At 39.2% G+C, this 22,234-nt stretch overlaps 5 protein-coding genes and 1 non-coding gene across 8 annotated transcripts in view; 4 read left to right on the top strand and 2 right to left on the bottom strand.

The window, feature by feature from the left end:
* The first annotated feature begins 936 nt into the window (after positions 1-936).
* LOC101295473 (serine carboxypeptidase-like 20-like) lies at positions 937-4,698 on the top strand. Its single transcript, XM_004290080.1, has 14 exons — positions 937-1,233; positions 1,318-1,463; positions 1,769-1,845; positions 1,965-2,087; positions 2,200-2,302; positions 2,392-2,429; positions 2,506-2,607; positions 2,691-2,771; positions 2,858-3,100; positions 3,249-3,314; positions 3,412-3,533; positions 3,899-4,012; positions 4,118-4,163; positions 4,275-4,698. The coding sequence occupies exons 1-14, from the start codon at positions 1,088-1,090 to the stop codon at positions 4,356-4,358; spliced, it is 1,491 nt and encodes a 496-aa protein (XP_004290128.1). The 5' UTR covers positions 937-1,087; the 3' UTR covers positions 4,359-4,698.
* Positions 4,660-9,821, bottom strand: LOC101295767 (dnaJ homolog subfamily C member 2-like). Of its 3 annotated transcripts, none has more exons than XM_004290081.1 (2): positions 9,799-9,821; positions 4,660-7,020 (listed from the first exon to the last, which is right to left on the bottom strand). In XM_004290081.1, the coding sequence occupies exons 1-2, from the start codon at positions 9,819-9,821 to the stop codon at positions 5,067-5,069; spliced, it is 1,977 nt and encodes a 658-aa protein (XP_004290129.1). In that variant the 3' UTR covers positions 4,660-5,066. The 3 variants fall into 3 exon arrangements, with proteins under 3 accessions (XP_004290129.1, XP_004290130.1, XP_004290131.1); XM_004290082.1 differs by lacking the exon at positions 9,799-9,821 and adding an exon at positions 7,519-7,731 and having other exon boundaries at positions 4,660-7,127; XM_004290083.1 differs by lacking the exon at positions 9,799-9,821 and adding an exon at positions 7,562-7,679 and having other exon boundaries at positions 4,660-7,127.
* A 62-nt stretch (positions 9,822-9,883) lies between these two features.
* LOC101294334 (poly(A)-specific ribonuclease PARN-like) lies at positions 9,884-10,774 on the top strand. The gene is made up of 2 exons (XM_004292284.1): positions 9,884-9,905; positions 10,131-10,774. The coding sequence occupies exons 1-2, from the start codon at positions 9,884-9,886 to the stop codon at positions 10,772-10,774; spliced, it is 666 nt and encodes a 221-aa protein (XP_004292332.1).
* A 133-nt stretch (positions 10,775-10,907) lies between these two features.
* LOC101295186 (D-amino acid dehydrogenase small subunit-like) lies at positions 10,908-13,966 on the top strand. Its single transcript, XM_004290079.1, has 9 exons — positions 10,908-11,439; positions 11,522-11,671; positions 11,756-11,970; positions 12,183-12,253; positions 12,355-12,517; positions 12,752-12,935; positions 13,149-13,307; positions 13,434-13,522; positions 13,874-13,966. Exons 1-9 carry the CDS (start codon positions 11,103-11,105, stop codon positions 13,964-13,966), a joined length of 1,461 nt encoding a protein of 486 aa, XP_004290127.1. The 5' UTR covers positions 10,908-11,102.
* A 366-nt stretch (positions 13,967-14,332) lies between these two features.
* LOC101294042 (linoleate 9S-lipoxygenase 6-like) lies at positions 14,333-17,766 on the bottom strand. The gene is made up of 9 exons (XM_004292283.1): positions 17,586-17,766; positions 17,205-17,491; positions 16,847-17,112; positions 16,421-16,722; positions 16,251-16,336; positions 16,057-16,146; positions 15,586-15,881; positions 15,220-15,483; positions 14,333-15,107 (listed from the first exon to the last, which is right to left on the bottom strand). The coding sequence occupies exons 1-9, from the start codon at positions 17,764-17,766 to the stop codon at positions 14,333-14,335; spliced, it is 2,547 nt and encodes an 848-aa protein (XP_004292331.1).
* A 3,024-nt stretch (positions 17,767-20,790) lies between these two features.
* The window catches only part of LOC101294999, an 11,373-nt gene continuing 9,929 nt past the window's right edge, over positions 20,791-22,234 (top strand). Inside the window, exons 1-2 of the transcript XR_183918.1 lie at positions 20,791-21,083; positions 21,697-21,807. This is a non-coding gene — a transcript (uncharacterized LOC101294999). The remainder of the gene's footprint in view (positions 21,084-21,696; positions 21,808-22,234) is intronic.

Raw genomic sequence — 22,234 nt, 5'->3', positions numbered from 1 at the left:
GAAAACCAACGTTAGATAAACAAAACATGTGCTTTCGTCTACGATTCCTGGTCACGTTATCAAGTGCAAAACACAAATATAGGACCTAAGAGCACCTTTTGCTTATATCACATGCTCGGCTAAAATCCAAAGGAAACAAACATCCTCTTTATCAGTGCTTTTGACATCTCATTCATCAATTTGCATGAAACAAATCCATGCTAACATAATTTACCACAAAAAACACTTTGCATATGTAAAAGAGACTGTTTTTTCCGGGCGTGGAGCGGAGCCTCCCAGCTAGACTGGGGACCAAACTCTTATTAAATAAAAAAAGACGCTCTTCGTTCTCAAACTCATGATATCCGTCTTTCATAATTTCAGTAATTAATTACTAGTGGTTCAAACATGGGTATGAGATTTCACACATTGTCTCTTATTAACTCAAGTACTCAACCACATATGGTGGTTACTTCGTGAAGTTGTTTACTTGTTGTGAAAAGTAACCTTTTCTACTCTTTAGCTACGAAAATTTTTCATTTATAATTTCAATGGAGTTACTTAATATATCTAATACCATACCAAATACATTGATTTCATGGTGAATTAGTCAAAATCTAATCCAAGGTCTTGGTCATTTGATCTTATCAAACAAAACAATAGCCTTTTTCTCTTGAACAAAAAAATCTGGTTCCAAGTTCCAACTCCATCGTCATCACCCACGAAATTTCGTGTGCCAATTCATCCTCAGTCACCCTCACAGTGCTCACACGTTAAGTAACCTTATTTTCCAAAGACAGCAAAAGGACCCCAAAATTTTTAGCCAAGGGCATTTTTCACTTTCAGTTGTCTCAGATTCTCATTGGCTTAGACTCAACACGTGTCGTGACACAACTGGGCCTTAGAACCGTCTCCATCACTGTTTTCCTACTCCTCCCTTCTCCGGTCAGGTTCTTCATCCAAGTTGAGAGCTCAGTTTGTTATCTTTTTCATCTCTTGGCTTGGAAGCAACGATTTTCAGAAGCAACTTGCAGAGTAATAATCTCTGCGTCTATAAATATATATTCTTTGTGTTACAGTCTCTGATATAATTCTGTAACACTTAGACATGGCCAAGACTAGTATTACTGTATTATATTCACTCTTATCAGTCACGTTCTTGAGCTTGGTGCCAACCCAATCAGCTCCTGAGGCAGCTCTCATAACCCAGATTCCTGGATTCAACGGCACTCTTCCTTCAAAGCACCGTTCTGGGTATGTAAAGGTTTTGGTAGATATGAAGTTTTAGATGCATTTCTGAATTTTCAGTTTGTTAATATTGTTTCGTGGGGTTTGAAGGTATGTGACAATTGATGAGAGTCATGGGAGGAACTTGTTTTACTATTTTGTGGAATCGGAGAGGAAGCCGTCGGAGGATCCTGTGGTGCTGTGGCTGAATGGTGGACCTGGTTGCTCCAGTTTTGATGGCTTTGTCTATGAGCATGGTATTATTTCTTTATCTGATGTCATGTTTGGTTTTATTACCAAAGAGGAGAAAGGTCATATTTTTCAAATTCCATTGCTGGTTTTATGTTCATCCCAAGATAAGAAAATTGCTAGCTTCATTTCATACTTATAGAATCTGATTGTGTCAATGAAAGAAAGTTTCATGTTTGAATTAGACCAGCCATATAGATTACTCTGCTGGGATTGGGTTCGGTATTCACTTTCAAATTGGCAAAATTGGTTCTTGAATTAACACTCTTTAGCATTTTAAAAGTTTATTACATCATTGGTTAATATTTTTCAGGGCCATTCAATTTTGAAGCAGCAAAGACCAAGGGAGGTCTGCCCAAATTGCACCTTAATCCATACAGCTGGTCAAAGGTTGTATCTTTGATAGTAAAACTTATGTTATCTATTGTGAATTTGGTTACATTCTATTGTGGTTTTCCATATTAATGAGGAAGCTAACTCCTCATTGTTTGTGCTTCTTCTCATGTCAGGTTTCCAACATTTTATATTTGGATTCTCCTGCTGGTGTTGGGCTTTCTTACTCCAAAAACAAATCTGACTATATTACTGGTGATCTAAAGACTGCATCTGATAGCCACACATTTCTCCTAAAGGTGATAATGGAAACAACTTGAAATGCTTTCATACTTATTTGGCTTGATTGTTATTCTATTGTTGAAGTACACTATCAATGCATTTCTTATATTCTTTTTTTCCTGCAACTAGTGGTTTGAACTTTACCCAGAGTTCCTCTCCAACCCGTTTTTCATTTCGGGAGAGTCTTATGCTGGTGTATATGTGCCAACACTTGCTTCAGCAGTTGTGAAAGGTATGTCAGCCAATAAAATCTAAACTCTTGCATCTGTTAAACCTTAAACATGGAAATCTTTCTATGATGGCAATGTGGAATTTTAACAGGAATTGATGCTGGTACAAAGCCCAAAATCAACTTCAAGGTATTTTTTATGTGCATATTCCTTTTGTTAGTTTCAAATATGTATGGATTCAATCTCAAATAACTGCATATCACAGGGTTATCTTGTGGGAAATGGAGTCACAGATGAGGAATTCGATGGGAATGCCATTGTTCCATTTGCTCATGGGATGGGACTTATATCAGATGATCTATTTGAGGTTTGTTCCCCAATTTCATTATTAGAGCACTGTAATGCTAATTCCAAATCATAGGTTCTGAATATGCATCTTGCTTGCTCCAGGGGGTAATCAATGAGTGCAATGGAAACTACTATGAGCCAAATAGTGAAACTTGTGACAACAAGCTTGAAAAAGTTGACAACGTATGACAAGTCTCCATAGTTTACAATATGAAGTACAAACTGTAACTTTCTTTTTTAACTCAACTTATGATTTATATCAATTCCAGGCCATAGAAGGTTTGAACATCTATGACATTCTAGAACCATGCTATCACAGCACAGATTCTATGAAAATTTCAACCGTAACTAGTAACATACCATCTAGCTTTCGAAGGTTGGGTGAAACTGAAAGGCCTCTTGCTGTGAGAAAAAGGATGTTTGGTCGAGCCTGGCCTCTTAGAGCTCCTGTAAGAGCTGGACTGGTTCCAACTTGGCCACAGCTTATGAATAGTGAGGAAGTTCCATGCACTGTAAGTTTCTTAAATTGGTATACACCATTTTGATCTGTTGGAATTGTGAATTGATTTTCTAAAGTTGGTAGTAAACATTCTTGTACTTTTACACTGTAACATCTCTTAGGGACTGCTTAACATGATTAACTTTGATATTCACTTGCAGGATGATGAGGTTGCAACTGCATGGTTGAACAATGCAGCAGTTAGGAAGGCAATCCATGCAGAAGATGTGAGCTTTCTCGGTCTTTATGTTGTTAAACTAGAATCTGAAATATGGAATCGGGTCATAAAGCGTTAACTTGTTCGAACTCCTGTCTACTCAACAGGCAAGCGTGATTCCCAGTTGGGAATTGTGTACAGACAACATTCGTTTTTACCATGATGCTGGGAGTATGATCCCATACCACAAGAATCTGACTTCGAAGGGATACCGTGCACTTATATATAGGTAAATATCCAATTATGCCTGTGAAAAGACATCAACATTTTGACCTTTGCTTAATGTTCCTACGCTAAAATGCAAGAAGGTAAAAGGAAATTGAGAAACAGAAGTAGGTGATGTTATATAGGTTATGTATTGGTGTGATGGACTGAAACTTGAGTCAAGTCTCAGTGCTACACTATGTAACTTAGCTATTTCCGATTTCCCAAGGAAGTTACCAAACTAATCCCAAGGTCTATGTACTTCCTGCTGAAAATGCTAATCTGGAACGTCTGAACATGCACAGGCTTTCACCTGGTTATTTAGATTTCAATTTGCATTTGCAGTAATCTCGATACTGATATGCTAAAAATGTCTACGTTTCCTTGCAGTGGTGATCATGATTTGTGTGTTCCATTCACCGGGAGTGAAGCATGGACTAGATCACTTGGTTACAAAATTGTGGATGAATGGAGGCCATGGACTTCCAAGGGACAAATTGCTGGGTACGTTTGCTGTTTTCCCTTCATTGCACCATGTCAAACGGTCGTTAATCAATTTCACAATAATATAGAATACATAAACTAAGTAAGGTAATGTGTTTGTTGCAGGTATACACAAGGGTACGAAAAAAACCTCACATTTTCAACCGTAAAGGTCAGAACATAACCACATGAATGTTGTCATTCTTCTCTAACAGTTTTTAGTGTCCATTTTCCCTTTGATCAGGAACCTTATTGATACTCATACTCGTAATTGATGGTGCAGGGCTCCGGTCATACGGTTCCAGAATACAAACCTCAAGAGGCATTAGATTTATATAGCCGATTCTTGGCTGGAAAACCACTTTAGGAAGACCAAATTCAGAGAAATAGAGCAGTGTTGCTATTTACTGCTACACTGTATGAACTCTTATTAGATGAAGGAAATAATTTGATGAAAAAGGAGCAGTCTCCTTGATTTCAATAACGTAAACTTTTTGTGTTACTACGAGCTTCATACTTGCATTACTTCATACTTGGAGATCGAAGCAGCCAACCAGTATTATCGCAAACCGATGATCTGAGACTGGTGACTCCGATGTATAAGATTTCTCATGGAAAATTGAGGATGGGAAATTCAGAGAAATAAACCCGTAGGCACATGGAGACTTGACAACATTGAGTTGAATATATAAATCTGGTTATCAGTAAAATCATGCTAATGAGATTTACTCCATCCCAAAAAACAAAACATCAGCTAATCTCATCATAATGCTTGCTCTTCCTATATTCATGCATCTTGAGATCTCAGATCTCGCAATGCAGTGAACCCCGATACTGTAAATAAAACATGCTCTGAAAAATAATACAAAACATAATCCCTCTTCCAAAATAGCTATTAGACCTGTATGGCAAAAAATCCAGACGGCAGAAACCCAGTAGTGCTCTCAGATACTTTACCTAACATAAAGCTTGAAAGATCTCTGCCTAGAAAGAATTAGATGTGTGAGATACTCTAAGCGATTTCCTCATGCATCTTAGTATTCTGCAGCATCAACAAGAAAACCCCAGCAGCAAATTAAGCAGAACTCTTCTTGTTTCTGAAGCTCTCCTTCAGCAATGAAAATTTCTTCTTGCATTGGTTCACACTCTTCCCAGGAACAGCAGCAGCAACTCTCTCCCACCGTTGACTGGCTTCCTTTGGAAAGGTTTTGAGAGCCTGAACTAGTGCCCTTTCTTGTACAGCTGACCACACATCTTGCTCTGAACTTGAGGATGATCCATTTGCAGCATTTGGATCATTAGGACTCTGGTCTTTTGCACTTCCACTTGACGACTCTCCGGCCTTATCTTCTGCCTGGTCACTCTTGTCAGCGCTGCTTTCAGTTTCCTGAGCAGTGGATGGCACCCCTTCTACTTCCACTCTAGTTGTAAGTGGTGAGGCAATAGAAGGTGCAGGTTTCCTCTTTTCAAGAAAGGAATCAAAAGCTTTGCTAGAATCAGGTTTCTGGAGGAGAACTGTTTTAGTTGCCTTCAAAATTTCTTCCACAGATCTTCCAGTACCAATGAACTCTGAAACAACCTCCCACCTTCGAGATGTTCCTTTTTGAAATTTCACCATTGCTTTCTTCAAAAGCTCAATCTCTTCCTTGCTCCACGGTTTCTCCTTCTTCTCATAGCTACTTAACAGAACAGTACCATTACTCACCACAGAACCATTCTGTTGTGGTGGTTTCTTCTCCTCTTCTTTCTTTTCCTCTACATCATTGTTATCTCCACCATGTGCATCTCTAAGAACTTTTGCTCGCTCTACCCCCACTTTGCCCTCCATCCTGTCACATATACTCCTAAGCTGCTCAATGTTAAGAGACGTACAAAGGCTTTCCACATTATCCTCGGTAAGATTGAGCAAACGCTGAAATATAACAGGCCCAGAAAGTGTTCGCAAACGACTCCGCTCCTTGCGCAACAGTTTCTTCTCTTTCTCTCTTTGTTTCTTCTGCTGTGATGCAGTTTCTGCAGCTCGTTTGTCCTCCTCCTCCTTCCTTCGTTTTTCCTCTTCAACCGCCCTGGCTGCTTCCTCCTCCTGCAATTTCTTTGCCAAATACTTGGCCTGCTTTTTCTTCTGCTTCTCAGCTTTCTCAGTTTCCTTTCTCTTCAAGATTCTAGGGTCTCTTTTATAGGCACTGTCCACAAGAGTACGTATCCTTGCATACTCCTCCTTTCTAGCCTTTTCTGTGAGTTTTGCATTTTGCCTCTCCATCCACCTCTTATGATCACGAGATTCAGCTTGCTCAAGATCAAACTCCTCCTCATGTGGGAACTCTCTCCAGCTCCTGAAGCTGTACCAGAAGTTATAAAATTCATCCACCTCCTTCAACAAAGTATTGTCATCCCCTAAAAATGGGATTGGTTGGTTAACCGACCACCGCCCATTCCTCATAAAAGCAGGACCAAACACCTTGAAAAAATCCTGTGGGGCACATTCAGTGGGGATCTCATCATCAAACTCATCAGTGGAGTCATAGATTCTTCTCTTCACAGGATCAATTAAGACTTCATACGCTTCTTGGATGGACTTAAAGTGGGTCTCTATCTCATCCTTCTTAGTCTGTTTGGCAGACTCACTTTCCTCCGCAAGAAGAAGGGAAGCCTGCTTGTCAGGATGATATTTCAAAGCAGTCTCACGGTAACTTTTCCTTATCTGCTCCTCAGTGGCAAGATACCTCAAATGACTCAAACCAAGCAAAGCATAGTGATCCTGTTGCTTCCCTTCACCACCCGACTTCTTTTTTCCCTTGCTGCTGCTATAAGAATCAAACGACGGCAGAGAAGTCTGTTCCTTATCAGCCACCTTCACCTCCTCAGCACTTGCAACCTCCTCTACCCAACCACGCAGCTTAAGAGCCATAGCATGGAAAGAATGCCCAGCCGGCTCCTTCCCAAGAGCCTTCACAGGAAGGCAATTTGAAGAAACATAGATTGGTTTCCCATCTACAATCTCCTCCGAATACGTAATCAGACGAAGCTTGCTTTGGACACCCATAACTTCCGTAACAGATCAACACCGCCAAATTCACAAAAGCTCCAAATATAAGCTTCAGGAGACTCTTTAACCGACTCGAAAACAACCTCCACACTGCATAGACATCAATCTTCAATCAGAACAGCCTTAAAGTACAAACAAAAACTACACCAAACCAATTCACATGACCAAAAATATCATATTCCTCATACAGAATCAGAGAAAAAAAAATAACCAAACCTACTTTATCACACAATTAAAGTTCATTCAAGATAGAATCTAATCAAACTAAATAAAATGAACTCTTCAGAAAATGAAAAAAGCCAAAAAAAACAAAACAGATATTTTCATTATATAAACACCTAAAAATGAAGCTTTAAAGAAACTCAAAACCTATCACTAGAACTCATACAAGAAAAATTAGATGAACAAAGCACAACAGAACCATTCAGCCAGAAATTCAGAAAGAAAGAAAAAAAATGGCGGCGGAGAACAAAACCCTAACCTGGAGCAGCGAAGACGAAGGAGACGAAGGAAATGAAGCTTACGGCGGAAAAGGGCGGAGCGTTGGAGGAGGATCGAAGCTGGTAAGCCGGAGAAGTTGAATGGGAGTCGCCGTCGCTCAGCCTCGTCCAGGTTTTCTCGTGGTTTACATATATAAAGCTCAAATGCCCTAATCGATTGCGAATTGGGTTTTCTCTTCACGCCCTACGTACGCACACGTGTCACGTGCCAGCTTTCTTTCTTTATTAATTTTCACCTTTGGGCCGGCCCATTTCCAGGCCCAATGTTTTGTCAATGAAAAGCTGGAGAAACAGACTGGAGTTGTTGAACCATGGCGGCTCTGATACGGCGGCGTTTGCTCTGCACGAGCGCCGAGGCGGCGGGGAGAAAGCTGGCGGTGAGGGAGGTGACGAAGGCGAATTTCGCGGAGGCGGTGGAGGAGTTCAAGGAGGACCTGGCCGGGTCGGACTTTGTTGCCGTGTCGCTGCAGAAAACGGGGTCGTTTTCGGCGGGGTGGCACCGGGAGCTGCCGTTTGATACAAACGACACGGCGTATTTGAAGGCGAAGTACGCGGCGGAGCGTTTCCAGGTGCTGCAGTTCGCCGCCTGCCCTTTCAGTATCAGAGCCTCCAAGCTCACCGCTCAGCCGTTAGTACATTTTTGGTTCTACTGTATTCATTTGCATACGAATACGTGTACGTATGTTTATACGTGTTTTTGTTTTGGTGCAGATATAACTTTGTGTTGTTTCCTAGAGATGAACTGAAGATGGGGATGCCATCTTATAGTTTTTCAATTCAAACGTCACATATGGCATACTTGGCTCAAGAAGGTTTTGATTTTAATGCCTGCATTTATGATGGTAAGCATTGTTATTATTCAAAGTCTGAAACTTTTAATCCAAGTTAATGTGATTATGATTTACATGTGTAAAAGAGAAATGTTATGCTGTGTACGAATGTTATACTGCTTTGGCGAATTTGAGAGAGTGAAATGGAGCCTTGTCGAGTTGTTTGTTGTGATTGCATTGACTCTTTCTGCTTGCAGATGCACTTGATATATGAAATTTGGGAGTAAAGCAACTGAAAATAATGAGTGCTTGTTGGATTCGTTTTGGGACTTAATGAATTTGTATCTATTTGGTGGTGTTTTGAGATTTAGTATCTGTTTCTCTCATGACAGGTATATCGTACTTATCTAAAGCACAAGAATCTGCGGCTAAAGTGCGGATAGGGAATCCAACGCCTGGCAACTATGTAGTAGATTCTAAAGTAACCCATACTGTTGCTGATACAATGTTTATTGAGAGAACTAAATCACGAGTTAAGAATTGGAAAAATACGTGCAAGAACTCTAGTTCAAGGACAGATGGTAAGAAATGCTGTAGGTTTATGATCCATTTTTGTTCCTTTTACATTCTTAGTTTTATATCTTATAACTAGAACTGCTGTTCACTTTCCATTTTGCAGATGCTCTGCTGAGTTCCTTGAGGAAACTTGTGATGGGGACTGAACTTTATGGATCGAGACCATGCATGAATATAGATGTTTGCAGTGAGCGTCAAGTACAGCTTTCACTGGAGGTACATTGCTTGGACATATATAATCCCTTAGTTTTCAGGTGGTAAACTTGATCAGTGTGTTATTTGATCTAATGCTTTTTGTCTTTCGTTACAGATGCTAAAAGAGTTCAGTGATGAACTTGTTCCTGTAATAGTCCCAGCAAAGGGTGGGGGTACTCAGTCTGTTCGTGTTTTTTTGACAAGTTCCAAAGAGGACAAGGACTTCTTTGAGGTTAGGAAAAGATATTTTCAGTTTTTTGTTTGTACATCATCAACATCATTGTGTAAATTAATTTTTGGTTTGAATATACAGAGAGAGCTTCAAAACGTTGAGGAGGAACAAAACAAGAGGGTTCGTGGATTCCGAGAGGTGATCGATTTGATTTCTGCTTCACAGAAACCTGTTGTCTCCCACAATTCCCTTAATGGTCTATCTCTATTTGATTAATATCTGTGACCTTTGATCCCACTAAATTGACGTTTGCTCTTTCTATATTTTCTAAACTTAAATTACAATTTTGCTTTCTGCAGATTTCACATCTATTCATTCAAAATTTATCTCTCCCTTGCCCGGTAACATAGAGGAGTTCACAGGCTCCTTGAGCATGGTGTTTCCCCATATACTTGATGTCAAGCATCTGATGAAGAACATTGGCCCTTTAAGGAAGGTGACCAATATACCTGCAGCTATTTCCTACCTGAATAATCATTACTTTGCACCTATTGATTTGGAAACTTTGCATGAAGGTATGTATAGTCAATATTCCTAGTTATCTTTGAGCTCATAGAGTGAGAGTGTACAGTAATGCCGCATGATTGTTACTCTGGTAGATTTTCTTCTTGTACAAAAGGATAAGATATGGGAGAGGAAGAAAATGAAAGAAAAGTTATGCATTTTGTTTGAGAAGTAATTGATAAATGCAAGCATGCCAAATTGAATCACTACTCGGAATTATTATATATTTTATATCATGTTTCCTATGATCTTTTACTTCGTCAGATGCAATGCCCAATCTATCACTAAATACAATTTCTCTGGTTGTGTTTTACAGAAAATGAAGGCAAAAGTCATAGGCATAATGTTGTGAAGATATGTTATTTGTTTGCAAAGCTCTGCACCATTCTGAAAATTCCAGAGAATGCTAAGCCAATTGACTATCACCTATTAGCTCCCGCCACTGAAGAGTACACTAACATATCCAATCCGTTATCCAACATTCCCCAAGAATCAATCAACGAGGATATCCGAATCTGGAGAAGTAATATGAGAAAAATTAGCTGTAATCATTTGGCATTTGTGTGGGGATTTAGAAGTGGGTATACTGCTGGAATGCTCAAGAGCATGCTGCAAACGTCTCGTGACATTTTCTCTGAAGACTTTGATGTTCGGTTAGTAGATAAGAGCTGCGCCATTGTTGTTTTCCGCCAACCTGGGTTATCTGAAACTTTCCTTGATGTTGTGAGTAACGAAGACATTTGTGGATCTTTAAGGGAGATGGTCTCAGAGGGCCTAAGAGCAACGAGTTACCAAACTTACAAGAGAGTCTGTAACTTGGGCTTATGGGAGGCAGATTTAGCAGACTCCTTGGACAAAGCTTTAGAACATCCAGACTACAATATGGAAGCTGATTCAACAACAAATCGCAGAGAAATTCTTTGGTCCACCGACTCCATGATCAATTTCGATGACCTCTAAATCCCATGTGTTGTAAATGAGATCAGTTTTGCTCTAGCTCACTAATTGGTGCACACTCGATACTTCAGGCACGAGGCGAACCACGAAATTTGAGGTCCATAGATATTCGTATTAAAATTTCAGAAGAATATTGTAGCTGAAGACACTTCTGTGACATCTGATGTATCTGAATTTTGTACGGTAAACTATTCAGTTCATTCAATGAATTACTCTCAGTTTCCCTTAAACGACTCGTCGTATATTCTTGTGTAAAAGGCAAACCTGCCGCCAGGTTCAAACGGTATTCAAAGTTTCAATCTGAGCAAGCCAACACTCAAAGCCCCCAGTAATGGCTTCAGCTTCCACCTTCCTCTCACACCCAAACCCTCACACAAACGACGCCGTATTCTCTTCCCGGAATCGCTTCCACTCCTTCCGCCGCTTCGCCTCTCAATCAAACGCCAAATTCAAATCGAAACCGATTTCATTCTCCGCCTCCGCAACCCGACCCGAACCCGCTCGCTCTTCGGTTTCGGAACCGGTATCCGCATCCCAAACATTCGATGTTTTGATCATCGGAGCCGGAATAATCGGGTTGACCATAGCCCGGCAGTTCCTAATCGGGTCGGACCTGTCCGTCGCCGTAATCGACAAGGCTGTCCCCTGCTCTGGTGCTACCGGCGCCGGTAAGTTTTTTTTTCTTTTTTTGAAGTGTTGGAAATATGTTTGGTCAATTCTGATGAGAATGAAATGTTGACTTTTTTTCAGGCCAAGGCTATATATGGATGGCACACAAAACACCAAGCAGCGAGCTTTGGGAGCTGGGGCTGAGAAGCCAGAAGCTTTGGGAGGAGTTGGCTGAGAGTTTAGTTCAGAAAGGGCTGGACCCTATAAAAGAACTGGGCTGGAAGAAAACAGGTATTTTCGATACTCGAAATGGTAATGCGGTTTTGGTTTTGGCCTTTTGGGTGTGTTTCTAAGTGGTGCTGTGAATTTGTGTAGGAAGCATGCTGGTTGGTAGAGGTGCTGAGGAGTTAGAGGTGTTAAAAAGGAGAGTGGAGCAGCAATGTGGAGCTGGGATAAGAGCAGAGTACTTGTCAGCCGGTGACTTGCGTGTGAAGGAACCTGAATTGAGGGTTGATAAGGATACTGGGGCTGCCTTTCTGCCTGATGATTCCCAGCTGGATGCTCATCGTGCCGTTGAGTTTCTTGAAAAGGTTCTATTCTTGTTGTTTTCTTTTTTTATTAGAGGGAGAATTATTTAGGTGAATGTTTCTTTTCTGTGTGGAGTTGTGGGGATAACCAAATTTGTTTACATGGAAGCTTCTTTAGTTCTAAACAGTGAGACATCAGTGCGTCACTTGGTGATGATTTTGGTGGCTTTAGCATTGTTGTGATTTTTCACTAACTTGTTTGTGTACTTGTGTAGGGTAATAGGCTTTATTCATCAGAGGGCCGATATGCTGAGTTTTATAACGATCCAGTGATGAGTTTGTTGAGGTTTGTGATCATACTTTTTAATAGGACAAAAATTGAAAATTTGTTTTTATAGGTGAGGTATATCGTTAAGCTAATGCCATTATAATTCTTCATATGCTCAGATCTGGTGGAAGTAAGGAGGTTGAGGCTATCAAGACTTCCAGGACTATGTTGCACTGTAGAAAGGCCATTGTGGTGGCAGCTGGTTGTTGGAGTGGATCATTGATGCATGACCTGATTAGAGAATCAGAAATTGTACTGGACGTCCCTGTCAAACCACGAAAGGTACTGTGGTCTTTTGACACGGGACCTGGTTAAAATTTTGACTTGTTCTTGGATATCATGATACTTTGATTTCATTTCCAGATGCGTGTTGTCATTAATGTTTCTTTGATTAGGGATAATTAGACGAAAATAACTCTTCATACATGTTTTAATCCCTTGCACCTTCTGGACGAGTAGCTTCAGTTTCTCTAGGTTCTATGTTAAGACGCACCTAATACTTAATCTGTATGGCAGGGTCACCTTCTAGTGCTTGAGAATTTTAATTCCTTTCAAGTCAACCATGGTCTGATGGAGGTGGGATATGTTGATCATCAAACTACAGTTCCACATCCTAACATATTGTCTCCCGGCTTGCTTGATCAGACCTTGTCTGTTTCAATGACAGCCACTATGGATACAGTGGGGAACATTGTTCTTGGTAAACTTTTACATTCACGGCTCGTGTTTTGTTCTTTTCTTGAGAAAACATGAAACCATAATTATAAGCTTCACTTCTCAAGAGATCATACTAGATAGTTGTTTCATGCTAAATTGCAATATATTGCAAGTCTTTAGAAAGCTTTACATATCACGTTGCTATATGACAAGCCTGTCTTTCATATATTTACAAATCTGAGTGTCTGACTTCTAGGGAGCAGCCGCCAATTTGCTGGGTTCTGCACTGAAGTGGAAGAAACCATTCTCAGTCGTATATGGGACCGAGCTGGAGAATTCTTTCCTAAATTGAGAGAGAAGCCCCTTTCAGATTTCAGTAAGAGCAGAGAAGTTAGAGTAGGATTACGACCTTACAGTAAGTTTGAATCTTGAAATCTCTTCAAACCTTTTGAAAGTGTTACACTAGCAATTTCAAATTTATACTAGTTCTCAAAACTCTCGTCCTGTGAAATTGATTACTGAAATAACCTTACTATCTCAGTGCCTGATGGGAAGCCAGTCATCGGGGCTGTGCCAGGTCTGCCAAACTTGTTCCTTGCCACTGGGCATGAAGGGGGAGGACTTTCTATGGTAATACTCGCACATTTTGATTCTGCTGATTATAGAAAGTTAGTGAGAAAGATATTTCCAAGATTCTGGCTTGTTACAACATTTTACATGTCATGCCGCGCTGAAGTTGAGTGAATGATGGCCAATAATTTATGTACAGAGTGTGTCCTAGTTGTAACTTACACTTACAGAACTTCAAAAGATCAGAGAATACTTTTAGTGCTTAATTATTTGTGGGATTCTTTCTGCAGGTTTAAAATATTTTCCTAGCATCAAATTCTCACGGATTGTGCATATGTCTAATCATTACTGGTTCTGTTACTTGTATTTCATTTAACAGAAGAATCATCCACCATTTTGGTCCAATTTCAGGCTCTTGGAACTGCTGAAATGCTTGTAGATATGGTGCTAGGCAATGCTGAGAAGATTAATTCTGCACCTTTTGCTCCTCATGGTCGATGTTGAGGATAAAGCAAACCGTACTAATCAAGTTTAATGCATCTGTTCCTGATCATTTTTATATATGAATCACAAATTCACATCTTCTCTTGGGCAATGTACAAATCTTATTCTCTTAAGTCATGCCACAGAGCACCTTGGTTTCTGCAGTGTTGGTATGGTGTCTTCAGTTACTGCTCATTTCCTGTACTCCATATCTAGTTACTTCCACTATTATCTTTCAGTACATATGCTTCTTTTGTCTTCTTCAACAATATTTGCAATAGAGAAATGCCCTGAACATATATATACAGGTTTTCCTGCTATGTAAATTACATCGTGTTATTCCTTCTATGCATGAGAAGTTTCTTATCGTGTGTACTACGAAACATTTCAAATGGATATACTATTAGGAATCCCCTTTCTCATGATGCCCCCCTTGGATTCAACATTGGATGTACCAGGGTACTGAAGCATGTAAGCCATCTTGGCACAGCCCTGTCTGTTTTTAAGATTGGCATCAGCATTCTTGTCCTCAATTCTTTTCTCTATATTTTGAAGTTCTCTGTTGAACTTTTCAAACTTCTGGCCAACCTCTTCATTCTTTATTGATTGTGATGATATCCTCTGGCCCAAATACACTTCATCAGATGTGTGTTGTGAGAGTACCTCTGCTAGTGATATACCCAAGATCATCTCAGCTCTTTCAGGCAACATGTTGAGATAGTATTTGTCTGGATCCCTTAAGAACTCAGCATACTCAATCGTTCCTTCCAGGGGAATGAACCTTCGGCATAGTGTGGTGCGATTTAGAGGATAACCATTAAACGCATATTGCCCAAAGTTCACTGAAGCATGAAGGGCCGATGCAATCCATATCAGAGTTGTCAAACCTTGGATTAGATCCTTCCTTGATGTCATTTGATACCACCATGTCTCATTGCGCTTATCACCATGGCCCACATTTCGAATTTCTGACCACCATGCTTGGAGTTCTTCATCAGATCTTACAGAAGCATCATCAGTATAGAATAGCATGCAAAAATCTGTGACCCATGCCTGGATGGCTGTCCATATCTCAAGTCCATCCGCGCCATATGGATAGTCCTGGAACAGAAGCTGAATCCCAGTGGGGTTTTCTGGATCTGGAACTTCAAAGGCCATACCTCTGAAAGATGTTTTCACAAGGGATGAGTTCATAAATCATTATATATGAGCTTGAAAAATTTCCATGTAGTACATTTTTTCAGTTCTGTCCCATATTGTCTAATATGAAATACCTTTTAAGTAGATCAGCAGGAAGGGCTTGCTCATCAAATCTCCACTCTTTGTATAACTCAGCAGACAGCTGCATGGAGATTTCAGCCGAAAACAATATCTTCTCAAAGATTCCTCCAGAGTTGATGAGTTTGCTCCGAGCCAGTGCATTCGCGTGCATGGTGTCTTTGAAATGAGGATCTAATAGCCAATGGATTGGATGCATCACACTCAACTGTCTTCGACTAGCGATGATGAACGGCTCGACCACTGCATGTGTATGCAACCTAAATAGCATAGCATGATGGATAAGGTTCTTGCAGTAGGAATTCACAGTACAATGAGAAGGAATGTGCATTATTATTGGTTCAAGAAACTGATCAACTCACCAATGACTGACCAGTTGATGATATACAGAGTCATTAACTGAAACAAGAGCCTTAGCATAGTGCCACAGTGCTGCTGCTTCACCTTGACTAGCTGGAACAAGTACCTGATTGATCTCATCACCTCCTGAGCCTGGTAAACTAAGTTCAATTGCCAGTGGCCTTAGCGTGGAATCACTCTTCAGAAATAGTAATGTGCGGGATGCATAAATACAAACATCGTTTGTGTTGATTCTGCTCAAGAAGGGCATGAGATAGTCATGGTGATCCAAGATGAGTATCCTCCAGTTGTTCATTGCCTGTGAATGTTAAGAAAATCAGAAAGAAAAAATTATGTTGCCAAGAAAATACATTTGGTCTGGAACACAGTATTTCTCGACTTTACAACTAGGCTGTGTTGATTGATGATATGCCAACTTTTCAATTTGTGAGGCAGGATGGATGATGTTCTGGAGTGTTTTATTTGGTTTTTACCTGGGCAACAGTCATGCCATCAAGGTTGTGCTCTATGTGTGACGTCTTTATTGAGCTCACCGCTCCATGTTTGCTCTGCGGTGGAAATACCTGCAAATCAAAGTTATGCAAGTGATTGCAGCAGTTTTTGGTTGGTCAGGTGGATATATTAGTAGCCATGATCTTTTGTTCTAGTTCAAATGGTTAAATAGTACCTCCAAAGATTGTATTCGTGCTGGATTTACTCCTGCAAGCATTTGGCGCCCAAACTCTTCGTCGTCCTTCCATGCAAATTCAATTTCTGCATAGTGGAAGACAACAACTGTAAATGTGAAATGAAGCATCTTTCACGAAGCGGTAGAGGTGTAATACTAAGATGTGTCACCTGCTATTATTTGAGGAAGTGGAAATTTCAAGGTTTTCTTGATTGCATGTGTTTTATAAAACTCGTCTGGTACCATAGCTTTCAGTTTCTCTTTGAGCGACCCCTCAATCACTAGGCTCTCGTTTGCAGAAAACATGGCGTCTATCTCATCAAATGACTCAAGATGCTTGGAACCCTTTCCCTCAAGGATCAGGAAATGCAGAGCTCCCTGGATTGAATTGGATATGAACTCAGATTTTTTCTTGGGGCTGACCCTCTCATCCAGGGGAACATATATATCCAGGTTAGTGGTACATGGCCGGCTCTCAGTCAAAGGATCTTATAGTGATCATGCATGCAGAGAAATTGAAAGTGCAGAACTTTTAGTTCTATGTAACAGGAAAAAAATATCATATCCAATTGTTGACATGATTTTGTGTTGCAAACTAGTCATAGGTGTACTTGTTTATACCTGCATTGCTTGGAGGGCGACCAGTTCTTCCTCTGCGAGGATAAGGAAGTAATGCAGACCCACCCAAGACAGGTCTCTTGTGTTCTGCACCTTTATCAGGATCACCAAGATCATTGTAGTAGTCATAGTCGTAAATTCGTTCCCATTCTTTCCTCTCCCCACTTCCATTTCCTCTCAAGCTACTAAGTTCTTCCTTCCTTAGTTTTATTAAAGCTTGGGGTGTTTGGCTTGGGAGATACTTCTGTGACCATACAACCAAGCTGTGTTGCTAAATTTCATTCTTAAGTTCTTGCATCAAATAAATCAGGCAAAACTGACAGTCAGTTAACTTACGGTGTTTGAGAAGAAAATCCGATCGAAATTCTTGGTCATTTTGAACGAGTATATCCAGGAGTAACAGTCGAATTGGATAATCTGATTGTTCTGAATTTGGAGAGCTGCATATTTGAGGAAGAATCTGTTGTTCTTTGGGTTTCTTATGACCAAAGCTCCTGGAGTCCCGAAGTTTGGCTCAACATGGAACTTGACAGTATATGTTCTAGTTCTCTCACCACAAATTGTTTTGGTTTTTCCACATTTGAGGTGGTATGCCTGCTCACTCAACTTTCCTTTGCCGGTTTCTGTTGAAGCAAAACCATAGAAGAGAAAATATTGATCTTTTACTCGAATCATATTAGGCTTTCATAACAAGTTATTCATGATTGAATTAATTACTTGGATCGACTTCTGTGCAGCTGTATATCCAAACAGAAGCTGATCTCCCTGAACCTGATTTCTTATCACTTTGGACAATGATGATTTCTCCTTTGATGATGGTTTGTCTGCTTTGTGGGTTAGAAGTACTCAAGCAATCTCGCAGGCTAGATCGACCTTGGTGGTGCTGCTGGTGTTGCATTTTCGGCTGCCTCTTATAAATTCAACTTTGGTGATTGAATTGCATTTTATGCTAATTATCGAGCAGCTTCTGTCATTGTACATTACTAATGAACTTGATCAAGTTCAATGTGAAAGGGAAAGACCTTATCCTTGGCTTCTGTTCTTAGTCATGCATCTGATTCATTGCTTGCACATAGGTTCTCTAGCTTGGTGTTTAAGTTGAACTCCAGTCCCCAGACACACAACTTAAGATTCTGACACTGCTTAAATAATACTGAAGTAGCTTACCTTCAATTCTGAATGTACATTGTTCTGGATCTTAAGCTATTGAACATTCTTGATTTTTCTTTTTATTTCTTTTATAATTGATCACACATATGGGCTTGCTAGACTTCATAATCATTATGATGTGTCCCCAATAAAACCAACACTTGAGCCTGGTTAGCTTTCCTTCTTCCTTTTCATCTCATGTAGGCTAGGCTAGATCTTTGGGGTCTTTGTGGGAGCGACACCTCTAATTTACCTATATACTAAATTATGGCTAACTGTTCATATCATAAGCATATGAACAGTGAAAAGTTTTTTTTTTGTTTTTTGTTTTTTCTGAAACATGTAATTTAGATATTTTTAGATAGGCTCTCTCTCGGCAAAGATTTTTTTTGCCCTCCATTTTTGATTTTTCTTCTACATCCTGAATCTTACAAATCAAAATAATTAGAGCATTTATATTTTGGGTAGAATACAAGATTAGATGTTTTATTGTATATAAGTTATTTTTGTAATAGCTCTTATACATATGTAGAATATGCATAATGTGGATATTACACCACGCCAAAAGGCGGGTATACTAACCATTTTGCCTCTGTTATTTTTAAGAAACCACAATATTGTCATTAACCTTAGATATATAATCAGTATAACAGCTGGGTATAATTTGTATTAATAATATTCTATGAAGTACATATCAGAAATATTTCTATCAATCAATTACCCCATTGACCAGCTTTATAACGTTGTTTTTGGATAAAGTAATTTTAATGTCCATAGAAATTTTAAAATTATGAGAATTACAATTTCATGAATTTTGTGATAGCTCTTATACATATGTGGAATATGCATAATGTGGATACTACATTACGCCAAGACGCGGGTTAGTAACCTTTTTGCTCCTGTTATTTTTAAGAAACCACACTATTGTCATTAACCCTAGATATATAATCAATATAACAGCTGGGTATAATTTGCATGTATAACATTCTATGAAGTACATATCAGAAACATTTATATCAATCAATTAACTCATTGACAAACTTCATAACGTTGTTTTTGGATAAAGTAGAAATTTCAAAATCATGGGAATTACAATTCCATGAATTTAAATCCTATTAATTGAGAATTTCATTATTTGAATTTCATGATGTGTCCGTAGAAATTTTAAAACCATTAGAATTACAATTCCATGAATTTAAATTCTATTAATTAAAAATTTCATTATTTGGATTTCATGATGTAGAGTTTTAAAATGACAATAATTTGTATTCAGACTAACCTTAGTTAATGGAATTGACAAATGACGCTTATTTTGTGAGGAATTCAAGTCGGGAATTTAACCTCCTAAATTTCATGATTATTTTCCCGTGAAAATTGCTAATTCCACGGGATAAGTATCCAAACGAGGGAAACCGTCATAAGAAATTGAGAATTCATTATGTTTGATTAAATTCTCAGGAATTAACCCACATCCAAACACACCGTAAATGTATACACCGCGCCAAAGCGCGGGTATAATTCTAGTTATACTATATACTAAAGGGTGGTTAACTGTTCATATCATAAGTATATGAACAGTGAAGTTTTTTTTTTTTTCTGAAGCATGTAATTTAGATTTTTTTAGATAGACTCTCTCTCGGCAAATATTTTTTTGCCCTCCATTTTTGACTTTTCTTCTACATCCTGAATCTTACAAATCAAAACAATTAGAGCATTTATATTTTGGATAGAATACAAGACTAGATGTTTTGTTGTATAAACGTTGTTTTTATGATAGCTCTTATACATATGTAAAATATGCATAATGTGGATACTACACCGCGTCAAGGGGTGGGTATACTGATCATTTTGCCCCAGTTATTTTTAAGAAACCACAATATTTTCATTAACCCTAGATATATAATCAGTATAACAGCTGGGTATAATTTGCATGTATAACATTCTATGAAGTACATATCATAAACATTTCTATCAATCAATTAACCCATTGACTAGCTTCATAACGTTATTTTTAGATAAAGTAATTTTAATGTCCATAGAAATTTTAAAGTCATGGGAATTACAATTCCATGAATTTAAATCTTATTAATTGAGAATTTCATTGTTTAAATTTCATGATGTGTCCATAGAAATTTCAAAATCATGAGAATTACAATTCCATGAATTTAAATCCTATTAATTAAGAATTCTATTGTTTGGATTTCATGATGTAAAGTTTTAAAATGACAAGAATTTGTATTCAGACAAACTTTAGTTAAGGGAATTGACAAATGACGCTTATTTTGTGAGGAATTCAAGTCGGGAATTTAAGCTCATAAATTTCAAGATTATTTTCCGGTGAAAATTGCTAATTCCACGGGATAAGTATCTAAACGAGGGAAACCGTTCTAAGAAATTGGGAATTCCTTATGTTTGATTAAATTCTCAGGAATTCACCTACATCTAAACACACCGTAAATGTATACACCGCGCCAAGGCGCGGGTATAATTCTAGTTCTAGTTTACTGTATATCTATTTGTTGATCACTGTTCATTTTCACTGTTCATCTACAGTAAAAAACAGTTTTGGGCTCGGGCTGCAATTCGTCAGTTTTGTGTTTCCAGGTTTTGCCCTCATTGTTGGGCTGTGCAATTCGGGTACTTCCCTTGCCTGTTTTGCTCCAGATGCTTCTCGATCAGCCGTGTAAAACGTCATGTGAAAGAGAGCGAAGAGAACCCAGACTCCTCTACTCCCACGTCCTACTTTAAACGCCACCCATCTCTTCACGCAGTCCCCCAAAAAACTCAAAAGCCGAAATCCACACAGAGAGAGAGAGAGGCAGCTGCCACCACCGCCACCACCGGAACCCTAAAAACGCGCCGGTTTCAATGGCCGAGTCGACTCAGCTCCAGCAGGCGCAACTCGCGACGATTCTCGCTCCCGACCCGGCCCCTTTCGAAACCCTACTCTCCCACCTGATGGCCTCCGTCAACGAGCAGCGATCCCAGGCCGAGCTCAACCTCTGCAAGCAGACCGATCCTGATTCGCTCTAACGCTGATTTCGGGTTTCGGTGTTGCAGGAGAAGGTAGGTGTTCTGGGTTTACGGTATGGTGTTATGTGTTTGTGATTTCTTAATTCATTCTCTTCTAATTCAGTTGAATTTGTGTTTTGCTTTTGGTTGTTCTCTTGAAAGGTAGAATCGAGTAATATAGTCAGGAGGGTGTTGGGGTTCTCAAGTTGAAGAGTAGGATGGTTTGTGGGGTGAGATTCTGTTTGGCAAACAGAAAAACTGAAGTGTGGTTAAAGTTTGGTTCTTGATAAGCTTAATTTGAGTACTATTGAATCTCTCTGTCTGTGCATGTATATGAAATAAAATGGTGATTGAGGACTCATATGCAAAGGTCGTATAGAATTTGCATAATTTGGCAGACAAAGATGGCCTTTTTTTCTTTTGCAATCGTCAGAGGCCCCATCACTTGCTGTTAGACAAGTGACTTAATTTTCAGTGTTAGCATCCTATTTAAGAATTTGTTAGTAGTATTCAGTACGAGATAAAGAGTTTTAGAATGTGCTAAAGTTTGATTTCTACTATGTGTTGAGGCTTTGGGTTTTGTTCAGTGTGTGTGGTTTAATAGGGCTTTTGGGTTAGGATAGATGGTCAAGGTTGTTAATCAATGCTTTGCTTTCTGGGTTTTCAGGATTTTAGATTATCCGAGGGAGAAAGATGGAGCAAGAATTCAGATGAGACTTCAGATGGACTTCAGATTATTTAATGTTCTGCAGTCTCTCTGTTTTCTCTTTTTATTCAGGTTTGTATTCTATTTTAATTGTTTTTTGATACATAATTGATTTTGTTATTGCCCTATCATCATACATCATTGATTCAGTCCTACACAGTGTCAGATTGATTTAACTTTTTTGTGTTATAGCTTATTGTTAATTTCATCGTGACACGACCCACCCCGAATTTCACCCTGAAACCCAGAGTAAGTCGTGCGGGGACCACCTCCAAGGAAAATTTACTGAAAAGATTAAGAAAATCTCCCTTGCAGATGGACAACCCTAATTCGAAAATTTCATATTACACTCTTAATTTAACGCTTCTGAATATCACATAATATACAAAATTCTAAAGTATTCAGAGCTACTAAACACAAGCGGAAGCAAGAAAACACGAGTAGGTTGAACAGGTAACCTACTGATGAAAACTGGCCGAAAAGCGGGTGACTATGCCTC

The sequence above is a fragment of the Fragaria vesca genome, linkage group LG2, assembly GCF_000184155.1.
Source record: "Fragaria vesca subsp. vesca linkage group LG2, FraVesHawaii_1.0, whole genome shotgun sequence".
In the NCBI taxonomy this organism is placed as follows: Eukaryota; Viridiplantae; Streptophyta; class Magnoliopsida; order Rosales; family Rosaceae; genus Fragaria; species Fragaria vesca.
Note: the sequence above shows the minus strand (reverse complement) of the source record. Positions and strands in the feature narration are given on the sequence as shown.

Excerpts from the sequence above, each read along its gene's own strand:
- LOC101295767 (XM_004290081.1), bottom strand. The coding sequence starts at position 9,821 with ATGCAAAGTTTCCAAATCAATAG. Across the intron at positions 7,021-9,798 it reads CAAAGTTTCCAAATCAATAG|CAAGCTTCGTCTGATTACGT; the intron begins GTGCAAAGTAAT and ends GGGTGTCCAAAG.
- LOC101294334 (XM_004292284.1), top strand. The coding sequence starts at position 9,884 with ATGCCGCATGATTGTTACTCTG. Across the intron at positions 9,906-10,130 it reads GCCGCATGATTGTTACTCTG|AAAATGAAGGCAAAAGTCAT; the intron begins GTAGATTTTCTT and ends TGTGTTTTACAG.
- LOC101294042 (XM_004292283.1), bottom strand. The coding sequence starts at position 17,766 with ATGCAACACCAGCAGCACCACCAAGGTCGATCTAGCCTGCGAGATTGC. Across the intron at positions 16,147-16,250 it reads CACGAATACAATCTTTGGAG|GTATTTCCACCGCAGAGCAA; the intron begins GTACTATTTAAC and ends TTTGATTTGCAG. Across the intron at positions 15,484-15,585 it reads CATCAACTGGTCAGTCATTG|GTTGCATACACATGCAGTGG; the intron begins GTGAGTTGATCA and ends TATGCTATTTAG.
- LOC101295473 (XM_004290080.1), top strand. The coding sequence starts at position 1,088 with ATGGCCAAGACTAGTATTACTGTATTATATTCACTCTTATCAGTCACG. Across the intron at positions 3,315-3,411 it reads AGGCAATCCATGCAGAAGAT|GCAAGCGTGATTCCCAGTTG; the intron begins GTGAGCTTTCTC and ends TCTACTCAACAG. Across the intron at positions 4,013-4,117 it reads TCCAAGGGACAAATTGCTGG|GTATACACAAGGGTACGAAA; the intron begins GTACGTTTGCTG and ends TGTTTGTTGCAG.
- LOC101295186 (XM_004290079.1), top strand. The coding sequence starts at position 11,103 with ATGGCTTCAGCTTCCACCTTCCTCTCACACCCAAACCCTCACACAAAC. Across the intron at positions 11,440-11,521 it reads CTCTGGTGCTACCGGCGCCG|GCCAAGGCTATATATGGATG; the intron begins GTAAGTTTTTTT and ends ACTTTTTTTCAG. Across the intron at positions 13,523-13,873 it reads AAGGGGGAGGACTTTCTATG|GCTCTTGGAACTGCTGAAAT; the intron begins GTAATACTCGCA and ends GTCCAATTTCAG.